We start from the raw sequence: 21,046 nt of genomic DNA, 5'->3' as shown, positions 1-21,046 counted from the left end.
GCCTTTATTATAGAAAGTTCAGCTTATTAAAAATGGTACTTTCTCCTTCTTCCTGAGTACCTGACACCCGCATAAGCAGAGAGACTAGATCTGCCTCTCAGAAAGATCTGTCAAGGTACCAGCAGCGCACAGCACTGCCGATCCAGGTGGCCCACACCCCGCTGGCTGAGTGGATGTGAGGGTGCTGGGCGCAGGACAAAGGCAGCTCTGGGTGGGGGTTTGGTGGCTGGAGACAGTGGCTGTGATGAGAGACTCCTGGACTAGGCAGGTGCTGCCCTGGTGGCTAGACAGGACTGGACCAGACAAGTCACTCCCTGGTAAGGCCGGTGAGGCTCGGAGGGCACGGCGTGGAGCTGAGCCCTCTTCTCTCCCCACCAGGCAGCCACAGAAGCCTCCCCTCCCCGGGGCGGGGGTGGGGCAAGGGAGGAAAGGAAATGGAGTGTTTACCTGGGCAGTCATCCACAGAGACCATCCACACTCGAAGAGACTACTTTTTAAGCAGGTTACTGGCATCCTCCCCTAACCAGCTGGATGATAAACCCACCACAGACTATAAAGAAGCTACATTTTCTTAGCAGGTCTGAGTGGCAGTGATGAATAAATTTCTAGTCCTGTTAAAAAAGTGACAAATTTTTAAAAGGGAAATAAATGAGGTGCTGGTTGAGAGACACCAGACTCAGACTGGCCAATTTAAGACCAGAGACCCCATTTCAAAACTATTCAATACAAGATCCAGGAGTTTCAAAAAGGACCCAACTTTGCGCCTCCAGCATAGACTTCTGACGTTTGCTTGGTTTGTTTCCCAAGACCTCAGCACACTTTCCTCACTAGCGCCAGCTGTCCGGGGCTCTTCTGAGATGAGCTGGAGACCACTCTCCCTGGTCCTCTGTCCCGTCAGGTGCTCTCACTATTCCTGCATTTGTGTGGGCATCTTGAAGCCCCTTGCCTCAACATGCCAATTAAATTCTCAGGTCAGAGGAGATGGGAGTAACCTCTGACCCCACCAAGCTCATCTGGAACGTTCTTAGGGATACACTGACAAGGCGACCCTGAAGGCCGTCCAGGTTGCACTATATACAGAAAGGCCCCTAGAAGTGGAAAGCAGTTAGGAAAATGTGCTTTTTCCTAACTGGTCCACCTGGAATTCATCTGCCTAGAATGAGAATGCCTTTTTGCAACCACACAGTGTAAATCTTCTTTTTTCCTCAAGTGAGAAGCGGCAATGCAGACAGACTGACTCCTGCATGTGCCCTGACCGGGATCCACCTGGCAAGCCCCCTACTGGGCAATGCTCTGCCCATCTGGGCCATTGCTCCATTGCTCAGCAACAGAGCTATTTCAGCACCTGAGGTGAGGCCATAGAGCCATTCTCAGCACCTGGGGCCAACTTGCTCTAACTGAGCCATGGCTGCGGGAAGGGAAGAGAGAGAAAGATAGAGAGAAAGAAGGAAGAGGGGGAGGGGTGGAGAAGCAGATGGTTGCTTCTCCTGTGTGCCCTGACCGGGAACCAAACCCAGGACATCCACACTCCAGGCTTATGCTCTATCACTGAGCAAACCGGCCATAGCTCCCATAGCCTGAATCTGATACCAGTTTCTAATTCACAGAAAGGAAGGCGCCCAAGTGGTAGCTGTTGCCCTGGTTATTTAAAAAAAAAAAAAAAGCCTAGAAGGAATTTTTACCATGATTATGACCAAAAGATTGGAAACACCATGGTGACAATAAACCTCTTCAATGCTATTGTAATCACTTCTTCCTTATTCTGTATGAACTCCAGCCCACCCCACAGGGTGATCTCAGTATTAACAGTTAGTTTTAAGGCTATGCTGACAAACATGCAGAACAGCATTGACTGGTACTATTTTTCTTTCTGTGCCTGTTATTAGCTCCTTTTCCTCCTTTTCCACAGAAGGGGAAAACACAGAGAAATTATAAGATTGCTGACTTCAAAGGTTTCCTCATGGAAAATGCCTGTAATTTTATTTTCTCTATTTTTTTGAGGCACTTTCTCTCAAAAGCTCTTGATTGTAAATTACATGGTGTGGTGGGATACGAATGAAAGAAGTGCCGTGGAGAGCAAAGCCAGATCTCAACAACCGGGTTATTTCTAAACCTAACCAAGGGGGGGAAACCGAGAGAGCCAAAAAATATCAGATCAATGACATTTAATTACAATGTTGTTTTCAAGACTTTCTGAGATGTGAGGCTTTGGGGACTGGGACCATGACAGGTGGCCAGGGGATGACAGGAGGATGGTACAAAACTGGAGCAAACTCTTTTTGACTACATTTTCTCCAAAGTTATTTATTAAATATTAAGAGACTCATTTTTAATAGTAAGCTATAACTAAGCCAGCAACTTTTTTTTAAAACTATTAAAGATGTAAGATTAAATTTCATTTTTATTTTAATTTTGAGAGAGAGAGGAGACTGAAATATAAAATAGTACCACAGTTTTCATATTAACAAAAACTGCCTATTTGGTAAGAACATGCTGTTTTCAAACCAGGTGTTGCAAATACCCCTCTTCCCTTCTTCTCTGGCAGCAGGTATTCCAGGTGTCACGTCCGCTCGCCTAAATGTGAGGGGGGCTGGGGGGGGGCACACTTCTTTCTATAAAGAGCCAGAGAGTAAATTTTTTAGATCGCAACTACTCAACTCTACATGAAAGCAGCCATAGAAAATATGAAAATGAGTGGATATGGTTATATTCCAGTAAATTTCATTGACCAAAACAGGTAATGGGCAGTCTGCTGACTTTTGATCTAGTTAAAGGCCACATTTCCAGCCTCCTTGTTAGACGCGGCTGTAGGGTTGGTTCTGGGCCGTGGACAAGGTGCAGTGACTGCTGAGGGAAGGTGTGCCCTCCTCTTCCCTTCCCCCTCTAACCGGCTGGCGTGCAGATGTGATGGGGGAGGCAGAACAGCCACTTGGGACCATCAGTTTAAGCCAAGTGCTGAGAAAGGCAGCACAACGAAAAGAGTCAGGACTCTGCGTCCTGGGCTCAGAGAGAACCTCTGCTCATCGAAGCCAGTCTATTTTACATGATCACTCTCAAGGACAAGACTGACTGTATGTAAAATAATGAGGTATTTTAAACAAAAATATAAAATACGTGAATTCAAATACATAATTCTCCCAATGATGATGCCATTACCATTCCTGCTATTTCTTCCTGGTTTGTGTTCTTAGAAGTTGAGTGCCAAAAACCAAATCCAAAAAAGCTAGAAGTCTGAATAAATGGGAAAGTACTATCTATAAGCTTGGGGATTAATAAATAATTTAAGTATTCTGGAGCTACTGTTTTCCAAATAATAGAATACAGCAACAATAGCTATTCAGATATAAGCTGATAAACCATCAAAAACACCATTTAGTTTCTAGACAACAAAATCTAAGAAAATTCCAAAGTAAATCACTGTTAAAATGTAATTTGTACTGACAAAAAATAACATAAACTAAATCAAAACAATATTAACATTGGTTCTATCAAGCATTAAGAATATGACTTGGGGCCCTGGCCGGTTGGCTCAGCGGTAGGCAGCATCGGCCTGGCGCGCGGGGGACCCGGGTTCGATTCCCGGCCAGGGCACATAGGAGAAGCGCCCATTTGCTTCTCCACCCCCCCCTCCTTCCTCCCTCTCTCTCTCTCTCTTCCCCTCCCGCAGCGGAGACTCCATTGGAGCAAAGATGGCCCGGGCGCTAGGGATGGCTCCTTGGCCTCTGCCCCAGGCGCTAGAGTGGCTCTGGTCGCGGCAGAGCGACGCCCCGGAGGGGCAGAGCATCGCCCCCCTGGTGGGCAGAGCGTCGCCCCTGGTGGGTGTGCCGGGTGGATCCCGGTCGGGCGCATGCGGGAGTCTGTCTGACTGTCTCTCCCCGTTTCCAGCTTCAGAAAAATACAAAAATACAAAAAAAAAAAATATGACTTGGCCCTGGCAGGGTGGTTCAGTGGATAGAGTGCTGAGGTTGCAGGTTCAATCCTCAGTCAGGGCATATATGAAAATCAACTAATGAGTGCACGACTAAATGAAACAACTAAGTGGAACAACACATTGATACTGCTCACTCTTTCCCTTTTCCCCTTTCTCTCTCTCAAATCAATGAAATTTTTTTTTTTTTTTAAAACGTGATGTTTTTAAGGAGAGGCAGACACAACAAGAAACTACACTCATAGATGGTATGAACTTGACCAATTAAAGTTTAACTTGCCAGGTCCAAAGTCAATTTTTCTGAAGTGTCACCTTTCTTTACTTTGCCAATTCACTTGACTACAGAAGTTTTAAAAAGAAAGTTCTTTCTTAATTATTCCCACTCCCCTTTAATATCTAAAGTTAAACAGTTCATGTAAAGTATTCTGGAGAAAGGGAACGATCTGGCTAAAGAGTGTGAGAGAAGTAAGAACAGTTCAGCATTGAACCTTAACTATGAGTTTTGTTTAAATGAAGTTTAAGAAAAAAACCCTGGATTACGTGTGTGAAAGCCAGTGCAAGGCCACACCGCTGAGAGCAAGCCAAATGCCTGTGGCCCAGACTTCGGGGCAACAAGACACCTGCACACCAGTAAGGGTCTTAGTTCAGAAACCAGAAAGCTGTATCTCAGGGGACACAAAGTTAGGGAGTTCCACAACTTGTCAAAATAAGTGGCAGAGCCCTGGCCGGTTGGCTCAGCGGTAGAGCGTCGGCCTGGCATGCAGGAGTCCCAGGTTCGATTCCCGGCCAGGGCACACAGGAGAAGCGCCCATCTGCTTCTCTACCCCTCCCCCTCTCCTTCCTCTCTGTCTCTCTCTTCCCCTCCCGCAGCCAAGGCTCCATTGGAGCAAAGATGGCCCGGGCGCTGGGGATGGCTCTGTGGCCTCTGCCTCAGGCGCTACAATGGCTCTGGATGCAACAGAGCAGAGCGATGCCCCAGAGGGGCAGAACATCGCCCCCTGGTGGGCATGCCGGGTGGATCCCGGTCAGGAGCATGCGGGAGTCTGTCTGACTGCCTCCCTGTTTCCAGCTTCGGAAAAATGAAAAAAAAAAAAAAAAAAAAAAAAAAAAGTGGCAGAACTAGTATTTGAATCCAGAACTCTCCGACACCGAAGTTGTTACTCTTTCCACTAATCCACAAATGTCCACAGTAAATGAGAAATGTCAAGTTACCTAGATTACCTGTAAACAGTGACAGTAAAACTGATTTCTCCAAATTACATCTAATAATTTAAAAATTCTATCCCTGACCTCAGGCTTTGTTTCAAAACATAACCAGTTGTTTCTGCACGTGCCCTGTTTTCCTTTGCCAGCCTGTTCTCACGAGGCACTCGAACTCATCGTCTCCTCCTCCTGGGCAGGAAGGCTGGACTGACTGCCCAGTCCCTTGTTAGTTTTTCTCCCCCTCAGTTAAAACACAATGTGCTCACCATCTTTTCTTCTCTCCGTAGCAATGTGGATCTCTGAAGTTTTCGGTTTTGATTATAGAGAAGATTCCTTTCTAATGCTAAAAGTACTTTTCCTCAAAAAAATCCTTAGAGTTTTACTTTAAAAAATGTGACTCTCTTTTAAAAACCTAAAACATATCTCTGGAGGGGAAAAAGGATATGTTCTGTGTCTTAAATTTTACATCAAATCCCTGGCCGGTTGGCTCAGTGGTAGAGTGTCGGCCTGGCGTGCGGGAGTCCAGGGTTCGGTTCCTGGTCAGGGCACACAGGAGAAGCGCCCATCTGCTTCTCCACCCCTCCCTTTCTTCTTCCTCTCTGTCTCTCTCTTCCCCTCCCGCAGCCAAGGCTCCATTGGAGCAAAGTTGGCCCGGGCACTGAGGACGGCTCCATGGCCTCTGCCTCAGGCGCTTAAATGGCTCTGGTTGCAACAGAGCTATGCCCCAGATGGGCAGAGCATCACTCCCTGGTGGGCATGCTGGGTGGATCCTGGTCGGGCGCATGCGGGAGTCTGTCTGACTGCCTCCGTTTCCAGCTTCAGAAAAATACAAAAAAAAAAAAAAAATTTTACATCAAATAAAAAGAATAGGTGTGTGTGCACTATAAGGCACATGTAATCGAAGGTGCACTCAATCTGGATGAATAAAGACCATCTACTCTCTCCCAGCCCTCCGATGGAGCAGAGCCATCGGAAGGCCAAATGGTACGGGGAGTTGTTTGCTACTCGGCGTCATCTGCAGGAAGCACATCTGTAGACGAGGAGGAGGGAGTGAGGGGATCTGGGCTTTTACCTCCCAATGGCTGAACACCAGCTGCGGGCTGGCCAGGCCACTCGTCCTCTTCCTGATCTCATCAGCAAAGCCGAAGCTCTCGGCCACAGGCAGCACAGCCTTGATGATGAACATGTCTGTGCCTTCCTTCATTTCTTCCTGTAGCACCCGGCCTTCTCTCTTGGACAAGACGGCATAGACCCGACCTGCAACGTCATGAAGCTTTTAAATTCATGGAGCCACTTGTGATCATTCATATAACCTCCAACACCCTACTAGTGAGTAGCTAGTTCTCTTCCCAATAATTTTGGTTTACAAAAGCATGGAAATTTTTTAAGTATTTAAAAAGTAAAGCATGATAATTATTGAAAAATCAGAAACAAAAAATAATAAAAAGCAAAGCCACCTCAAAATGAATTATCCAAAGATAATCTCCCTCAACACAGCAAGAGAAACGGGACTTTCAAAGGCCCTTTCAATGCAATTTCACCTCAGAGCTGTCTTCGGGTATAAAATCCAATGAGATGAATGTGACTAGGCTTTGTAAATATTAAGATATTTTAATTATGAAACATTACTGAAGCAATTAGCACAATGACATTTTTACACTAAAAATTAAAGCCACACATATAGAATTGTGGATCATATTTTTTTTAAAATTGATAATTAAGTGGCACAAGTATAAGAGTTTTATTCCCTGAAAATTGATGGTCATTGGAAATAATGTCTGGCAACAATTTCAACCACCACATCACAAGAATTCTAGCAAATTCTCATGGTTAACATTTTTTTTCATCTTTAGACACAATTTGCTTTACACTCAGGAGGGAGGTGTCTTCCCTCTGGATCGGCTAATTTGTGAGTGATTGCCTCTGGGTGCTCAGCGGATCCTTTCAACTAGTGAGCAGAACCGAGATAAACAGACAATCACAGACAACTGTGAGGAACCCCAGTAGCTAGCTCACAAGTAGCTCATATCTACTGCTCACAAGAATTAGGGGATATTTTATTGTACTTTCCAAAGCCTCCTTCTTCACATAACGCTTAGAAAAAATAATTTTAATTATGTAAGTGATCTATGAATGTAGTATCCTTAAAGAGGTACCAAAAAACAGTTGAGTAGAAAGAAGCTGTCTTCTGATTACCAGACTGAGTCGTAGACTGACTGCTCCCTCCTAAGTAGCAGGGTGACTTGATGGTCTGGTGTCTGCCACCCACCTTCATTAATTTATTTTTAATTTGGGAACTGAAGACACAGAGCAAAGGTATCTGATTTCCCAACTTTTGTCCCTGACTCAGATTTCCCCTTGGTGGTGGTGACTAGGAAGACAAAGAAACAGAGGACAGGAAACCCCTAGTGTCACAAGGCCTTCAGAAAAAACAAAAACAAAAAAACCCTTCTGTGACGGGCCTTCCGCACGTCTAGGTCCAGCTGAAGCACAAACACAAATCCCACGCGTGATGAGAGGCACGTCCCTCCCCTCTGCTCTCCTGGCCCTCACGTCTCCTTCTCTCAGCCCCACGTCCCGAGTGGCTTCCCATTTCCTCAACCTGTGCTCTTTCTTCAACACTCCACAGGTTGCTCTGGGCTCTACTAAAACTGCTTCTTTGAAATTTCTTTCTTTTTCTGTTTTAAAGAGAGGAAGGGGGAGAGAGAAAGAGGGAGAGAAGCGGAGAGGGGGAGAGGAGAGACAGAGAATGGGGAGAGAGACAGAGAGAAGCATCAACCTGCTGTCTCTCTTAGTTGTTCCACTCGGTTGTGCGCTCAATGATTGCCTCTCGTACGTGCCCTGACCTGGCCAGGGCCTGAAATTTCACAATCGTTTTCATATGTCTAGCCTACATGCCTTTTTCTTAGCCCTCACATTCTCCATGATTTTGCTGTGGTTTCTGAAGCAAGTGATCACCTATTCCCCAACCTTAGTAACAATCCTTAGGCCCCTGGACCCGTGACCAGCATTCTACCGTTTACTTCAGAAATTCTAAAAGGCACAACTTCTTCCTAAGAGTATTCCTTGAGGTCCTGTGCTCTTCTCTGAACAAACTCTCCACTCAGAGAGCTAATTCTTGATCATTTGTGTAGTTTAAATTAGTAATTTTATGCCTAGGACTCCCAAGACTGTTTCTAAGCCAGGCCTCTCTCTTGCCCTTCAATCGCACACTGACAGTGTCCGCAGGGCCTCTCCACCACGGAGCCCAACTTCCTCTTAAAGCAACAGGTCTAAGATAGAATGCATTCCCTAGCGCAAAAGGTGACTCCACTCTCCCAATTCCAGTCATTTCTCCCTGTCATTCATACCAGAACTCTCAGTTACAGCATCACAGAACAGTGGGGGCGAAAGGAACTTAAGGGTCAACAAGTTCTACCACAGCCGTCACTTGAAATCTGCTTGCACACTTCTAAAACTGACTTCCTCCCAGACAGCCTGTTCCATTTATAGGCAGTCCTGACTGGGAGACAATTCTCGAGTCCCCTTGAAGTTTCTAACCACTAGTCCCACTTTTTATCACACAGGACAAGTGTAGCTGCTCTTCCACATATCACCCTTTAACCTACTTGGAGACAGCTAACTAGCCTTCTCTTTTCTGACGCCTGAACAGTCTCCTGTGACACGATCTTGCTTTCCTGTTCCATCCTTACTACTTTCCTATTTAAATGACTATGATTTATTTACCTCCCTCTTGGAATGTGGTACCCAGCGGTGAAATCGATACTTTAGCTAGTCTGAAAAACTCTGAGAAAAGCAGAACAATTATCTTTACCAGTCATCCCTTTGGGCTACATATTATTTGACTAAAATTTGTATGAGGAAAAAAAGCTTACTATTAATAGCTAATACGTGTGAATGAGTAATTTTTACTTACCCTGCTACCTCATTCTAAGAAGTCTGAAGGTGGTTTATGGGAGTCAATCCAAAACACAGTGTGTGTTTGTGTGTGTGTGTGAAGGGTGTAGAAAGAATGATTAAATTTGGGAAAATGGACCATAAAGCGATGGGCCAGAGGCCAGCAGCAGAGGCCGGTAGCTCCTTCCCTTCCTTCATGGGTCATTCCCGCAGGCTTGGATCAATAATTGTAATTGAAACTAAATGTAACTAATCATGTAATTTTGAGACATTCAGTTTTAATTCCACTAAAACTAAATCCTGAAACGGGGGCTTGGTGACTGATCACTGAACAAAGGAAAGCAGCTACAATAAAACCTTCCAAATACACTGGTTCTCATGACAGGTGTGTCCAAGGCTCGGATGCATTCAGAGACCTTCTAACCTGCTACTGTTATCACTGAGAAATTAATGTGGCCCTGAGGGTTTTTGATCACGTGACACCTTGCTGAAAATATTTTTAATTTTTTTTTTTTTTAATTTAAGTGAGAGGAGGGTTAGACTCCCGCATGTACCTGGACGGGGATCCACCTGGCAACACACATTTGGGGTTGATGCTGTGCCCCTCTGGGGCCACACTCGCAACCAACCTATTTTTAGCACCTGAGGCAGAGGCTCCACGGAGCCATTCTCAGTGCCCAGGACCAATGTGCTCAAACCAATGCAGCCATTGCTGTGGGAGTGGAAAAGAGAGAGGGAAAGGGAGAGGAGGGCAGGGGGAGGGAAGAAGCAGATGGTTGCCTCTCCTGTGTGCCTTGACCAGAAACTGAACCCGGGACATTTACATGCCAGATTGACACTCTACCACTGAGCCAACTGGCCAGGGCCTCACTGCAAATATTTTGATGCCCCTTCAACTGGGCATCTGTGCAAGCATATCTCGGTCATTTGTGCACTTACTCAAAAGTGCCCTGCTGTAAGCAAGGTACCAGGGAGAAGGCATCCATCAGGAAAAAAATGGCAACACAAAAATGAATCGATTTGAAGTTTTTGATCAGGGCTCCACTTTTAAGGAATTCATTATAAATGTCTCAGCCTGTGTTCAAGGCCTGTTAGGACATGGCAGTAGGCTGCTTGCTACCTCAGCTCCTGTGACTGCCAGATCCAGGAGTACCCAGAGTAGAAAGTCTGTGCTGTAAGCCAAGGTAAGCCACTCACTGCCCACTGGACACATGAGGCCTTTCCACTCGCAGCTCAGTTTCCTCAACCTAGAATATACTCAGTCCAACTCTATAGTCAAATCCTTTTCATCATTTCAAGCCCATTCAAAAATAACCTGCTCCACAGTCTCCTGTGATATCCCCCTCCCCCAAAATCACATCATTTGGGCTGCATTGGCCCTAAACATTTTTTTTTGTATTTTTCTGAAGCTGGAAACGGGGAGGCAGTCAGACAGACTCTGGCATGCCCACCAGGGGGTGATGCTCTGCCCATTTGGGGCGTTGCTCTGTTGCGACCAGAGCCATTCTAGCACCTGAGGCAGAGGCCATGGAGCCATCCTCAGTGTCCGGGCCAACTTTGCTCCAATGGAGCCTTGGCTGTGGGAGGGGAAGAAAGAGACAGAGAGGAAGGAGAGGGGGAGGGGTGGAGAAGCAGATGGGTGCTTCTCCTGTGTGCCCTGGCCGGGAATCGAACCCGGGACTCCTCCTGCACGCCAGGCCGATGCTCTACCACTGAGCCAACCAGCCAGGGCCGGCGCTAAACATTTTTTTAATTGTATTATAGATTCTTGTACATGTATCTTCTTCTTCCATTATAGGCAGTAAAATTGGTCTGCAGCTTCTACAGTTTTTAGAGCTCGAAGTTTGGCAATTAAAGTTATGTTTTGCTTTGTTTTTCCCAGAATTTAGGAAAGGAAACAGCTGTTCACAGCAATGTTTTCTCTAATAGTAAACAAAGAGGAAACAGTGTGAATTCCCAATTTGGGGATGACAAGAAGTCAATCATAGCATATCAAACTGATAGGAGATTATGTAGAGATTAAAATGAAAATCATGAATTCTAACTAGCGAAACAGAAGCATGCTTATAAAATAAATAATAAATGTAAAAAGCACAACATTAAACTGCTTCTACCATAAGATTATAGCTATGTAAAATGTACTCTTCTGGACAAAAATTGCAAAAGAAAATGGGAAGTGATAGGCAAATTTCCAAGGAGTAGTTTTCTTTCACCTTGTGGTTTCTGTTACTGTTGGAAACACAGCAAAGAAATCAGTGGGCACTTCTTACAAATCAGGTCACACTAACCTCTCTTTCTTCTGCCACAGAACAACCAGGCTGCTAAATCAAGCAAACGTGGCAGACAGGATGCAGATGGGCTTCGACCAAAGATGAGATAAAGCTGAAGACGTAATGGGGAATGTGGGCTGGCTGTGGTTGTGTAGACCAATTTGGCTAAGTTCATACAGCATGTCAACACCTTGCCCCGACCCTGGAATGTCCTTAGCAAAGAGTCAGTGCTTTGCTCACAGCTTAGTGTCCTTACTATGATAATCAGGAACTTCAAGATTCAGAGGCATGAGAGCAAAGTCGAAGTTGACACAACACTGGCCGGGGAATAAATACTTTGACAGAATCAGGATAACTAGGTAAGAATTCAAATTTAACAAAACACAAATTAGTACAGGTTAAGTACAAGGTTTTACAGTTGGGTTCAACCAACCAAGTGTCCAGGATTAGAGAGGGAATGCTGGGAAGCAATTCCTATGAAACCAACTAGGAATGAGTTTACTTTAAGCTCAATAGTTTTCCGTGTTATGGTATAAAGAAAGCCCACTGAATACTTTACTTAAATGCTCAACTCAAATTTATTCTCTCCATCAAAGCCCATTTCAAGGGACAATCACTTTCAAAAGATCTATCCTCTTTTGAATTTGGCCAATTCCAATTTATCTTAAAATTTCACTGAAGGCCCTGGCTGGTTGGCTCAGTGGTAGAGCATTGGCCTGGTGCATGGAAGTCCTGGGTTCGATACCCGGCCAGGGCACACAGGAGAAGCGCCCATCTGCTTCTTCCCCCTCCCCCCTCTCCTTTCTATCTCTCTCTTCCCCTCCCGCAGCCAAGGCTCCATTGGAGCAAAGTTGGCCCGGGCGCTGAGGATGGTTTCATGATCTCCGCCTCATGTGCTAGAATGGCTCCATTTACAATGGAGCAATGCCCCAGATGGGCAGAGCATCGCCCCCTAGTGGACATGCCAGGTGGATCCTGGTCAGGGGCATGCAGGAGTCTGTCTCTCTGCCTCTCTTTTCTCACTTCAGAGAGAGAAAAAAAATCACTGAAAAACTATTTATTCACTAAATTTAAGTATATTTTACTTTCTGATTGTTTTACATAATTAACTTTTGTCACCTTAACTCGTGTCTCCAAGCAGGAATCACACTTAACAGTGCTGGCACACATAACTCAATAAAGTTTTTATTGAATTAAATTATAAAATTCTGGTGAAATATAAGAATCCCAACTATAGAATAAGAAAAGGTTTTTAAAAGTAAACAGTGATACTGAGAATATTTCTAATACATTAAGATATATATGTATGTACTAACAGAATAAGTATTTATCCCTATAAACAGACAGAAGAACTATTATAATCATAGCTGAGATTAAAACTCTAACACTGTTTAACAGAAAAAGTTATTTTTTATAAGTGAAGTTATTGCCAAAGATAAAGACAATGAAAAACAAGAATGAAAGAACAGGATAGAAGAAATATGAAGAGAGATGCTTTACCAGTCACATGACAAAACACAAACCAATTCTGATGTCCATTCAAGCCCATTAAAGACAATTTTCATGTGTAAGAAATGAAACATGGCCTGACCAGGCGGTGGCGCAATGGATAGAGCGTTGGACTGGAATGCGGAGGACCCAGGTTCGAGACCCCAAGGTCGCCAGCTTGTGCGCGGACTCATCTGGTTTGAACAAAAAGCTCACCAGCTTGGACCCAAGGTCGCTGGCTCGAGCAAGGAGTTACTTGGTCTGCTGAAGGCCCGTGGTCAAGGCACATATGAGAAAGCAATCAATGAACAATTAAGGTGTCATAACAAAAAACTGATGATTGATGCTTCTCTTCTCATCTCCGTTCTTGTCTGTCCCTGTCTATCCCTCTCTCTGACTCTCTCTCTATCCCTGTAAAAAAAAAAAAAGAAACAAAAAAGAAATGAAACATGGAACCTAATCTTTAGGAAAGTATATCTTACAAGTAAAGAAGATCATTTTCTTGCGATTACTTCCCCAGATAAAATGATTTTGAGATGATATTTTTCTACAAAATTTCCCATTTTGACCATAAGAAATTCATCCATTTACAGAAGAATTTCTTGTTTTAACAATCCATGTAGAATACGCTAAGTTTTGAAAAAAGACTAAGGAAACTCATTTTGCTAATTAAAAAGAAAACCTAAACTCGTCTTTTTGTCTTGTGTATTGTTGGAGAACTAAAGCAACAGCCAGCAAAGTCTGAGGTCTTCTCAAACCTCTGAATATCCAGGCAGGAAGCAAAAGGCCTTACACACAGAGAGGTCTCCTCAGTCCTTTCTCCAGCTGAAGGAGGTGATTTAGAAAGAAAGAGGAAAACACAAGAAGTGAAGAGCTGACCATTCCGACAGCTCTTGGATACTCGAGGTTGGCTATCACTACCAGAGAATTCTCAGAAGCAATGAGAAAATGGCATCGGGGGATTCTCCAGTTTCAGAAGAAGGCTTCAAACCAATTCAGGAAAAAAAATGCAAATCCGAACACAGCTTCTTTGTTAGGTAACAAGTGTCTCATAGCCAGCTGCTCTCTCAGAGATGTATTAAGAAGGCTGACCAAGCCCTATCTGGGTCAGCCAGGTGGTAACAGCATCATCTCACTATGCCAAGGTTGTGGGTTCAAACCCCAGTCTGGGCACACTCAAGAATTAACCAATGAATGCATAAATAAGTGGGACAACAAATCGATGTTGCTTTCTCTCTCCCCCTTCCTCTCTAAAATAAATCAATAATTTTTTTTCAATTAAAAAAAAAAAAAAGAGAGAGAACTGATAGAGACAGTGATACGGAGGCTGTTTACTAACCAATCCACATACACAGCTGCCACTTCGCAGGTGTCAATGGGGCCCTGCACAGCGGGATGTATACCTGGATAAGGCAAGGCAGAGACAGACTTTGTTCCTAAGAGAGAAGAGGGCAGATAACTCTGAGGGTTAAGATATGCATCTCTTCCTGGAAAATGCCAGAACTGAGTCTGACGGCCGGGTGAAGAGTCTCAGGATGAAGATAAAAACACAGGATGACAAGTGGTATTTCGAGGGACCAACCTAGGGCTGCCTGGTCACACACAGGGTCCTGGTGATGATTTCTTAATAAAAATGGGAAAATAGACAGAGGGTTGACTAAACAGAGGTGATTCAACTGTCTGCTGGGAACTTCAGTCTCATAAATGCCAACAGCTGATCCTAGCTTCATCTGTTGTGCTGAAAACTGTCTTTTCAAAAAGCAAAGGACCTGTCACTCCAAAATGGATAATATAGAAGAGATAACAATTTGAGAAGGAACTATCAGTTCCCATTATTTTGGGAGTTCAAGGGAGTGAAAGGCCTCTCATGGACCTATATAAACTGCAGACTTTAGGAAGGGTAATTTCAAATGGATAAAGGAAAAGAAACAAAACAGTTTTAGGATAACAAACTCTAAAATAAAATTCCTTTGGAGGTAACGAGAATTTCAAATATCAATCTTGAATGACGCTAATGAGAAAAGGAGGAGAGATGCTCTCCCACCCAAAATATGACAGTCGCCCCAAAATATCTGTTGGGTCATGGAAGGTACCCCGTGGCCTCTACCTTCTGTTTTAAGAGGAAATGCACTGTGAAGGCAGAAGGGGATACTGACTCAGGGTGGGTTAACAGCCTGTCCAGTATGTTAAAACCCAGAACAAGCTGAGCCACCAAAGCAGCCACAGAGCTAGACAACAAAGAGGTTCTTTTTTATTCCTGTCAAAATAAAGAAGAGACCTGCCTACAACCTGGAGAAGCCAGTGTGATGTTAATAGAGAAGAGCAAGAAAGCACAGTTGGTTGTCAATTCCTGTCACCTCTACTCTCTTCAAGAAGTAGAACGTGAACCCACTAAAGCAAGGAGAGCAAACACACCAGAGAGAAGAGATACTGCTCAAGATACTGGGAGGCTGATGAGCAAGCACCTGCCTTCTTCCATGAGTTCAAGTTCAAGTCTGCAGGACCAGAATTACATCTCAGTCCTAAAGAAATCTGACCCTTTGAGAAATTGCAAGGAACAGGGTAGCTGCCAAACTGCAGGTAAAAGGTAAATAGAGTTTTTAAGGATAAAAATGCTGGATTCCATCAACTGCAGAGTAGAAAGCCATATGCTCATTTCCTACAGAATTTTAAGAAAACAGAAAAATTTGTGTGTGTGTGTGCGTGTGTGTGTATATATATATATATTTTTTTTGTGTGTGTGTATTTTTCTGAAGCTGGAAATGGGGAGAGACAGTCAGACAGACTCCCGCATGCGCCCGACCGGGATCCACCCGGCACGCCCACCAGGGGCGATGCTCTGCCCACCAGGGTGGATGCTCTGCCCCTCCGGGGCGTCGCTCTGCCGAGACCAGAGCCACTCCAGCGCCTGGGGCAGAGGCCAAGGAGCCATCCCTAGCGCCTGGGCCATCTTTGCTCCAATGGAGCCTTGGCTGCAGGAGGGGAAGAGAGAGACAGAGAGGAAGGAGGGGGAGGTGGAGAAGCAAATGGGCGCTTCTCCTATGTGCCCTGGCCGGGAATCGAACCTGGGTCCCCCGCACGGCAGGCTGACACTCTACCGCTAAGCCAACCGGCCAGGGCCAATTTGTATATATTTAAACAGTATAATAAGGTAAACCTTTGGAGATGATCTGAGCTTTCCAACACAAAATTTATAAACCTAAGCTTCTTTGGTTAGTAAGTTGATAATCAGGGAAAGCTAAAGATATAAAAAGGGCCTTAACTTCATCGAAACATTTGATTCACTACTTACCAAGTTCCATTTCTCACAAGGACATATAAAAAAATTAAAAAAGCAATTAGTGTATTAATATTATGGTGTTGGGACTTTTTTCTTGGTATTAAAAAAAAAAACTTTCTTCACTATTATTGTAATGTTTACTAAATATATACGCTAAGATTTTATTAATTGTAGAGATCTACTTAACTCATGTAAATACAGGAATACTGGTGGGCTACATCATTTTAATCACTGAAATTTGGATTCAGTTTTAGGAACAAAATGGGAACATATAACTTATTAAGAAGAAGAAAGTAAGCAATGAGGCTGATTCTGACTTTTTATGAGTTAACGACAAGATGCAGTTGCTAAACTGCATTAAAAGAACGTTGTACCACTTGTAGGAGGTAACAGTGTGCCTGTGTTCTGTACAGGTCAGATGATATCTGAGGCTGTGTTCAAATATGGCTGCTTTATTTAGGAGGGTGGCCAACCAAATAAAGTATGTCCAAAGGACAGTGACTGGAATGGTGAAAGGTAACAAAAATCATATTGTCAAAAACAGCTGCAGGATCTAGAGAGCTTTCCTCTGGATAAAAAACTAGAAAATAAATGAAAGTGTGACTGTAAGAGGGATGAATGGTGGTACACATGATTGAAAACTATCAGGAGACGGACCTTTTGCACAATATAGAAAAGACCCTGTCTAATCATGGAACTGGCTGTGAGCTATCCATCAGCAGAAGTATTCAAATACAAGTGGTATATGCATCTCTCAGCATAGGGAACTAGAGAAGAAATCTGAGGTCTGCAAGGCCTTAAAGGGATCAAGATATCCTGACTCTGCCCTGGCCGGCTGGCTCAGTGGTAGAGCGTCCATCCAGCGTGTGGATGTCCAAGTTTGATTCCCGTCAGGGCACAAAGGAGAAGCGACCATCTGCTTCTCCATTCCTCCCCCTCCCTAACCTCTCCTCCTCCCACAGCCATGGCTGGATTGGTTTGAGTACATTGCTCTAGGTACTGAGGATGGCTCCAAGAAGCCTCTGTCTCAGGTGCTAAAAATAGCTCAGTTATGAGCATGGTCTAGGATGGGCAGAACATCAGCCCCAGATGGGGGTTTGTCAGGCAGATCCTGGTCATGAGCTTGTGGGAGTTTGTCTCTCTATCTCCCCTCCTCTCACTTGGAAAAGGAAAAAAAAAAAGAAATGAAAAGATATCCTGATTCGAATGCTACTTCTGCCCTAATACATTCTCAATGAAAATGAAGAATAGCACCTGGGAATGGTCTAGACTGGCGTTCTTTTAAAGAATATGCCCTGGCCAGATAGTTCAGTTGGCTAGAGTATCATCCTGAAGTGCAGAGGTTGCTGATTCAATCCCTGGTGAGAGCACATACAGAAACAGATTGATGTTTCTGTCTCTTTCTCTCTTCCTTCTCTGTTGCTAAAAATCAATAATAAAAAAAAAGAATCTGTGGATTCCACTGATGTCACTATAGTTATGCTGTGTTAAAATAAGGTTGAGAGGAACTGTATACTATGTGTCATATTTGCAGATTTGACTCCTAGTGTTCACTGGCTTTAACCACATCTACATAACCTTGTCTAACCCAGCTGTCCTTGACATGCTGCTACAAATGCCTAATTCATCCCATAGGAGCCTTACTGTGAAGCAAGCCTAAATTTCTTTTGGAAAAAAATAGTACCACTTTAGATTTCTGCTTCTAGGAATTAATCAGCAAAAGAACTTTCCTAAAGGCTCTGGCCGGGTAGCCAGTTGATTAGAGCATCATTCCAATAGGCCAAGGTTGCAGGTCCAGTTCCTGGTCAGGGCACATATAAGAATCAACCAATGAATGCATGAATAAGTGAAATAACAAATTGATGGGTTTCTCTCTCTCTCAAATCAGTAAGTAAAATTTTAAAAATTCTGAAAAGAACCTTACTACAAGAATAAGCACATACTGACTCAAAGGACCTGGGCGCTGGAGGAAACCTCCTACTGTGACCCATCCTCTCATCCAGAGCTCACTTCCCCCTTCAACCCTCCTCACCACCCAACACTTCCATGAGCTCCAGACAGTAAGACAGCTACTGTGTGCCAGGTATTGCTGTAGGCCCTATATTCGTGTTCTCATATTTATCTTTACAACCTCCAATTATCTTTATAGGTGAAGATGATTAGTTTCAGTGAAATACTACCTATCAAAAGTCAAAATAACTACTACGTGCCAGGGCTCCATGTCGCCTGAGGTCCTGAAGGATCTTCCTCCAAAGGGAGAAAAATTGGTAGAATCTGATATAATGGTTAGCACTGAATAAAACCCCACATAATTTTCTTCTTCAAAAAGGACCCAGAATTCACAGAGCCCCTTTGTGTTGGAACTACAAGAATGCTGCCTCCAGCTCTGATCATTTTTAGAATGACTCTGGTTACCCAGACTGATATGGTTATTTACTTGAGAAAAAAATGCTGCACAGGTTTGGATGGTAACATATCAGCGGCTTACACCTTATTTACCAGACCTTTCATTATAGGAAAGAGTCTATTTATTGCAAAAGATCGTAGTAATTCAGTTTTCCCCCTCTCAAGATTTTAATATTTAAGGCCTCTGGCTTTTCAAGATCTTAATACCTTAGTAACTTAAATGATAATGGAGCTTCTGTAAAAGATAATATCAAGCGAGATTAAGTTTTCTGATCTAGGAGGCCTCCCTGCTGTTCAGGCGTGCCTCACTGCTATAATCTTTCTTCCTTACCGAGAACGTCGCTGGTGGCCATGATGTCACACGTGTACATAGCTGCCATCAGGCGCTGAGGTTTCACTTGCAGTGCATAGCGACAAGCTTCCTTCATGGTGGCAATCAGCTGTCCTGACAAGGGCCCGTAGCAGTCCGGGAGTGAAGACTCTCCTTTCGGGGCAGTCCTCTTCTCAGTGGGCTCGGAGGGGCCGCCCTGCAGCTCTTGGTCTGCATCACCGCCAGAACAGCTTCCACTTCCCCCCGGTCCCTCTTTCACCAGCTCTTGATTCTGTTTATCACTTATTCCTTGTTCCTCAAATTTACTTAGGTCCCACTTTTCCAGAATAAAACAGACCCCCATGAGAGGCTCCTCACACATGGGGCCAGAGAGAGTTGCCAGCTGGAAGCCACTCACGATGCTGTTGCCCACATCTCGGTACCTACCGGATTCTTTGGAGGTTTTGCCAGCTGGGCCTGCCCACACTGAGTTCTGAAAATCTTCACTTTTATTTACTAATATATTGGGCCCACATTTTCTTGGGCCAAATGACCAGATTTGGTCAACTGTGTTCCTCCATTTTCTACCTGTTAGGTGTAGCTCTAGTTTTCCTTTCAATTCCCAAATTTTCTCTTGGGTCTTCTGGTGAATCATCTGAGTGTTCGTGCCCTCATTCAAAGATGATGTCAGTTGCTCCATAGAGCGAATCAAATCACTGTTTTCTTCCAGAATCCGAGTGACTTCTTCTGGAAGGGGCATAGCCCGAACACTGAGTATGGCTAATTTATTGGGAGTTGTCATAGTAATTAGCCCATCGGAGTCAACCTGTATTCCCTCGGGGATTTTGCTTTGATCTTCTTTTGTTTGGTGAATGACGGCAACTTTCTGTTGTTTGCCTATTTCTTCATTAACCATGTCCACTTTGGGGGGTTTTGTAATCGTTTCTCTGAATGGAATAATGGGTTCAGACACACTGATTTGAATCTTCGCAAACCTACAAATTCAAGACATAACACGAGGTTATAACAAAAAGAGCATCAACACTCCCTTGTAGAAATATCACACAATGGAGATTCTACAAAAAAACACAGAAACATAAAAATTATTATACTATGAAAGATAAATGGCTTTCATTTTATATTGGAAAGACTAATGAGACTATACCTTCAGAGGGTTCTTTGTATATAGTAGCATTTCACTGCTTTGTTCATTCTCAAAATAAATAAACCATCTGTTTAGATAAGAATGTTTTGAATGGAAAATAAATATTTTAATAAGATTTGACATATAAGTTCTTTAAAATAATATTTGCCGATTTAACTGTCTGGAGAAGAAAAGCTCAATGATTTTAACTATAAATAGATGGGAGAATCACAGATGTTTAGGACATCTAGTCAAATCCTGGCCCCACAGTTGGCTTTGATAATGAGGGAGGATCACAGCGAGAGGTGCATGATCCAGGAGTTTGTCCAGAGCATTTTCTGCAGGTTCTATCAGTATCTGCACTGTGGTTACTGAGCACTTGAAATGTGGCTAGCACAAGTGGGAAATACATTTTAATTTTAATTAAATTTTAAAAGCCGCACATATCTACGGAACATTTGGAATGTGGCTACTGTGATTGAGGAAGTGAACTTTTACTTTATTTAACTTCAACTAGTTTAGTATGAAATAGCCACAGGTGGCTAGTGGCTACTGCTGGGCAGCACAGGTCTTGCACCTCAGTCTGGCCCCAGATGAGAAAGCCTCTTTTCCACAGGGGGCTTCTAGTTTCCTGCTGTGAACGTGAATGAATGATAAATTCACGGAGGATGGATTCTGGAGGCTGGCATGGAGTGATTCTGACAACAGTGAGACCATGCAGCTTTTTTCTCGTTTTCTGTCGACCTCCTTCCCAGGTAGCACTACAGCGCTGGTCTGGTCTGTGTGTGCTGTTGGCAATGTGGATGGATAGGAGTATAAACATACGCTCATGTATCTGTGTGTGTGCATTTATACATTATATGAAATCCTGGGATCTCGAAACAATCCTTTTCCCTGGGAAAGGTTATTCAATAAGGAAAATAATATACTAAAGGTCAAAGTGTGTGAAATGCTTTCATCTGACTCTAGATTTCTGCTTTCTGGTGCAGGGTAGGTATGTGGCTTATCTGATTTTATACTTTTTGATAAATTTGAAAACTCAATAAATAATTTTCTAAAATTAATGTTACCACAATTTATTTTAGAATATAGAACCTGAAAAGACTATAACATGTAGAAG

The 21,046-nt window shown here is 43.7% G+C and overlaps 1 protein-coding gene across 1 annotated transcript in view; it reads right to left on the bottom strand.

The window, feature by feature from the left end:
• Positions 1-21,046, bottom strand: part of LOC136384921 (elongation factor-like GTPase 1) — a 90,388-nt gene that overhangs the window by 4,011 nt on the left and 65,331 nt on the right. The window contains exons 18-19 of the mRNA XM_066355571.1: positions 18,804-19,777; positions 6,204-6,388 (exon numbers count right to left, since the gene is read on the bottom strand). Coding sequence (XP_066211668.1) covers positions 6,204-6,388; positions 18,804-19,777 — 1,159 coding nt within the window. The remainder of the gene's footprint in view (positions 1-6,203; positions 6,389-18,803; positions 19,778-21,046) is intronic.

Source organism: Saccopteryx leptura, chromosome 13 (assembly GCF_036850995.1).
Source record: "Saccopteryx leptura isolate mSacLep1 chromosome 13, mSacLep1_pri_phased_curated, whole genome shotgun sequence".
Taxonomy (NCBI): Eukaryota; Metazoa; Chordata; class Mammalia; order Chiroptera; family Emballonuridae; genus Saccopteryx; species Saccopteryx leptura.
This window is presented reverse-complemented; position numbering and strand designations above follow the sequence as displayed.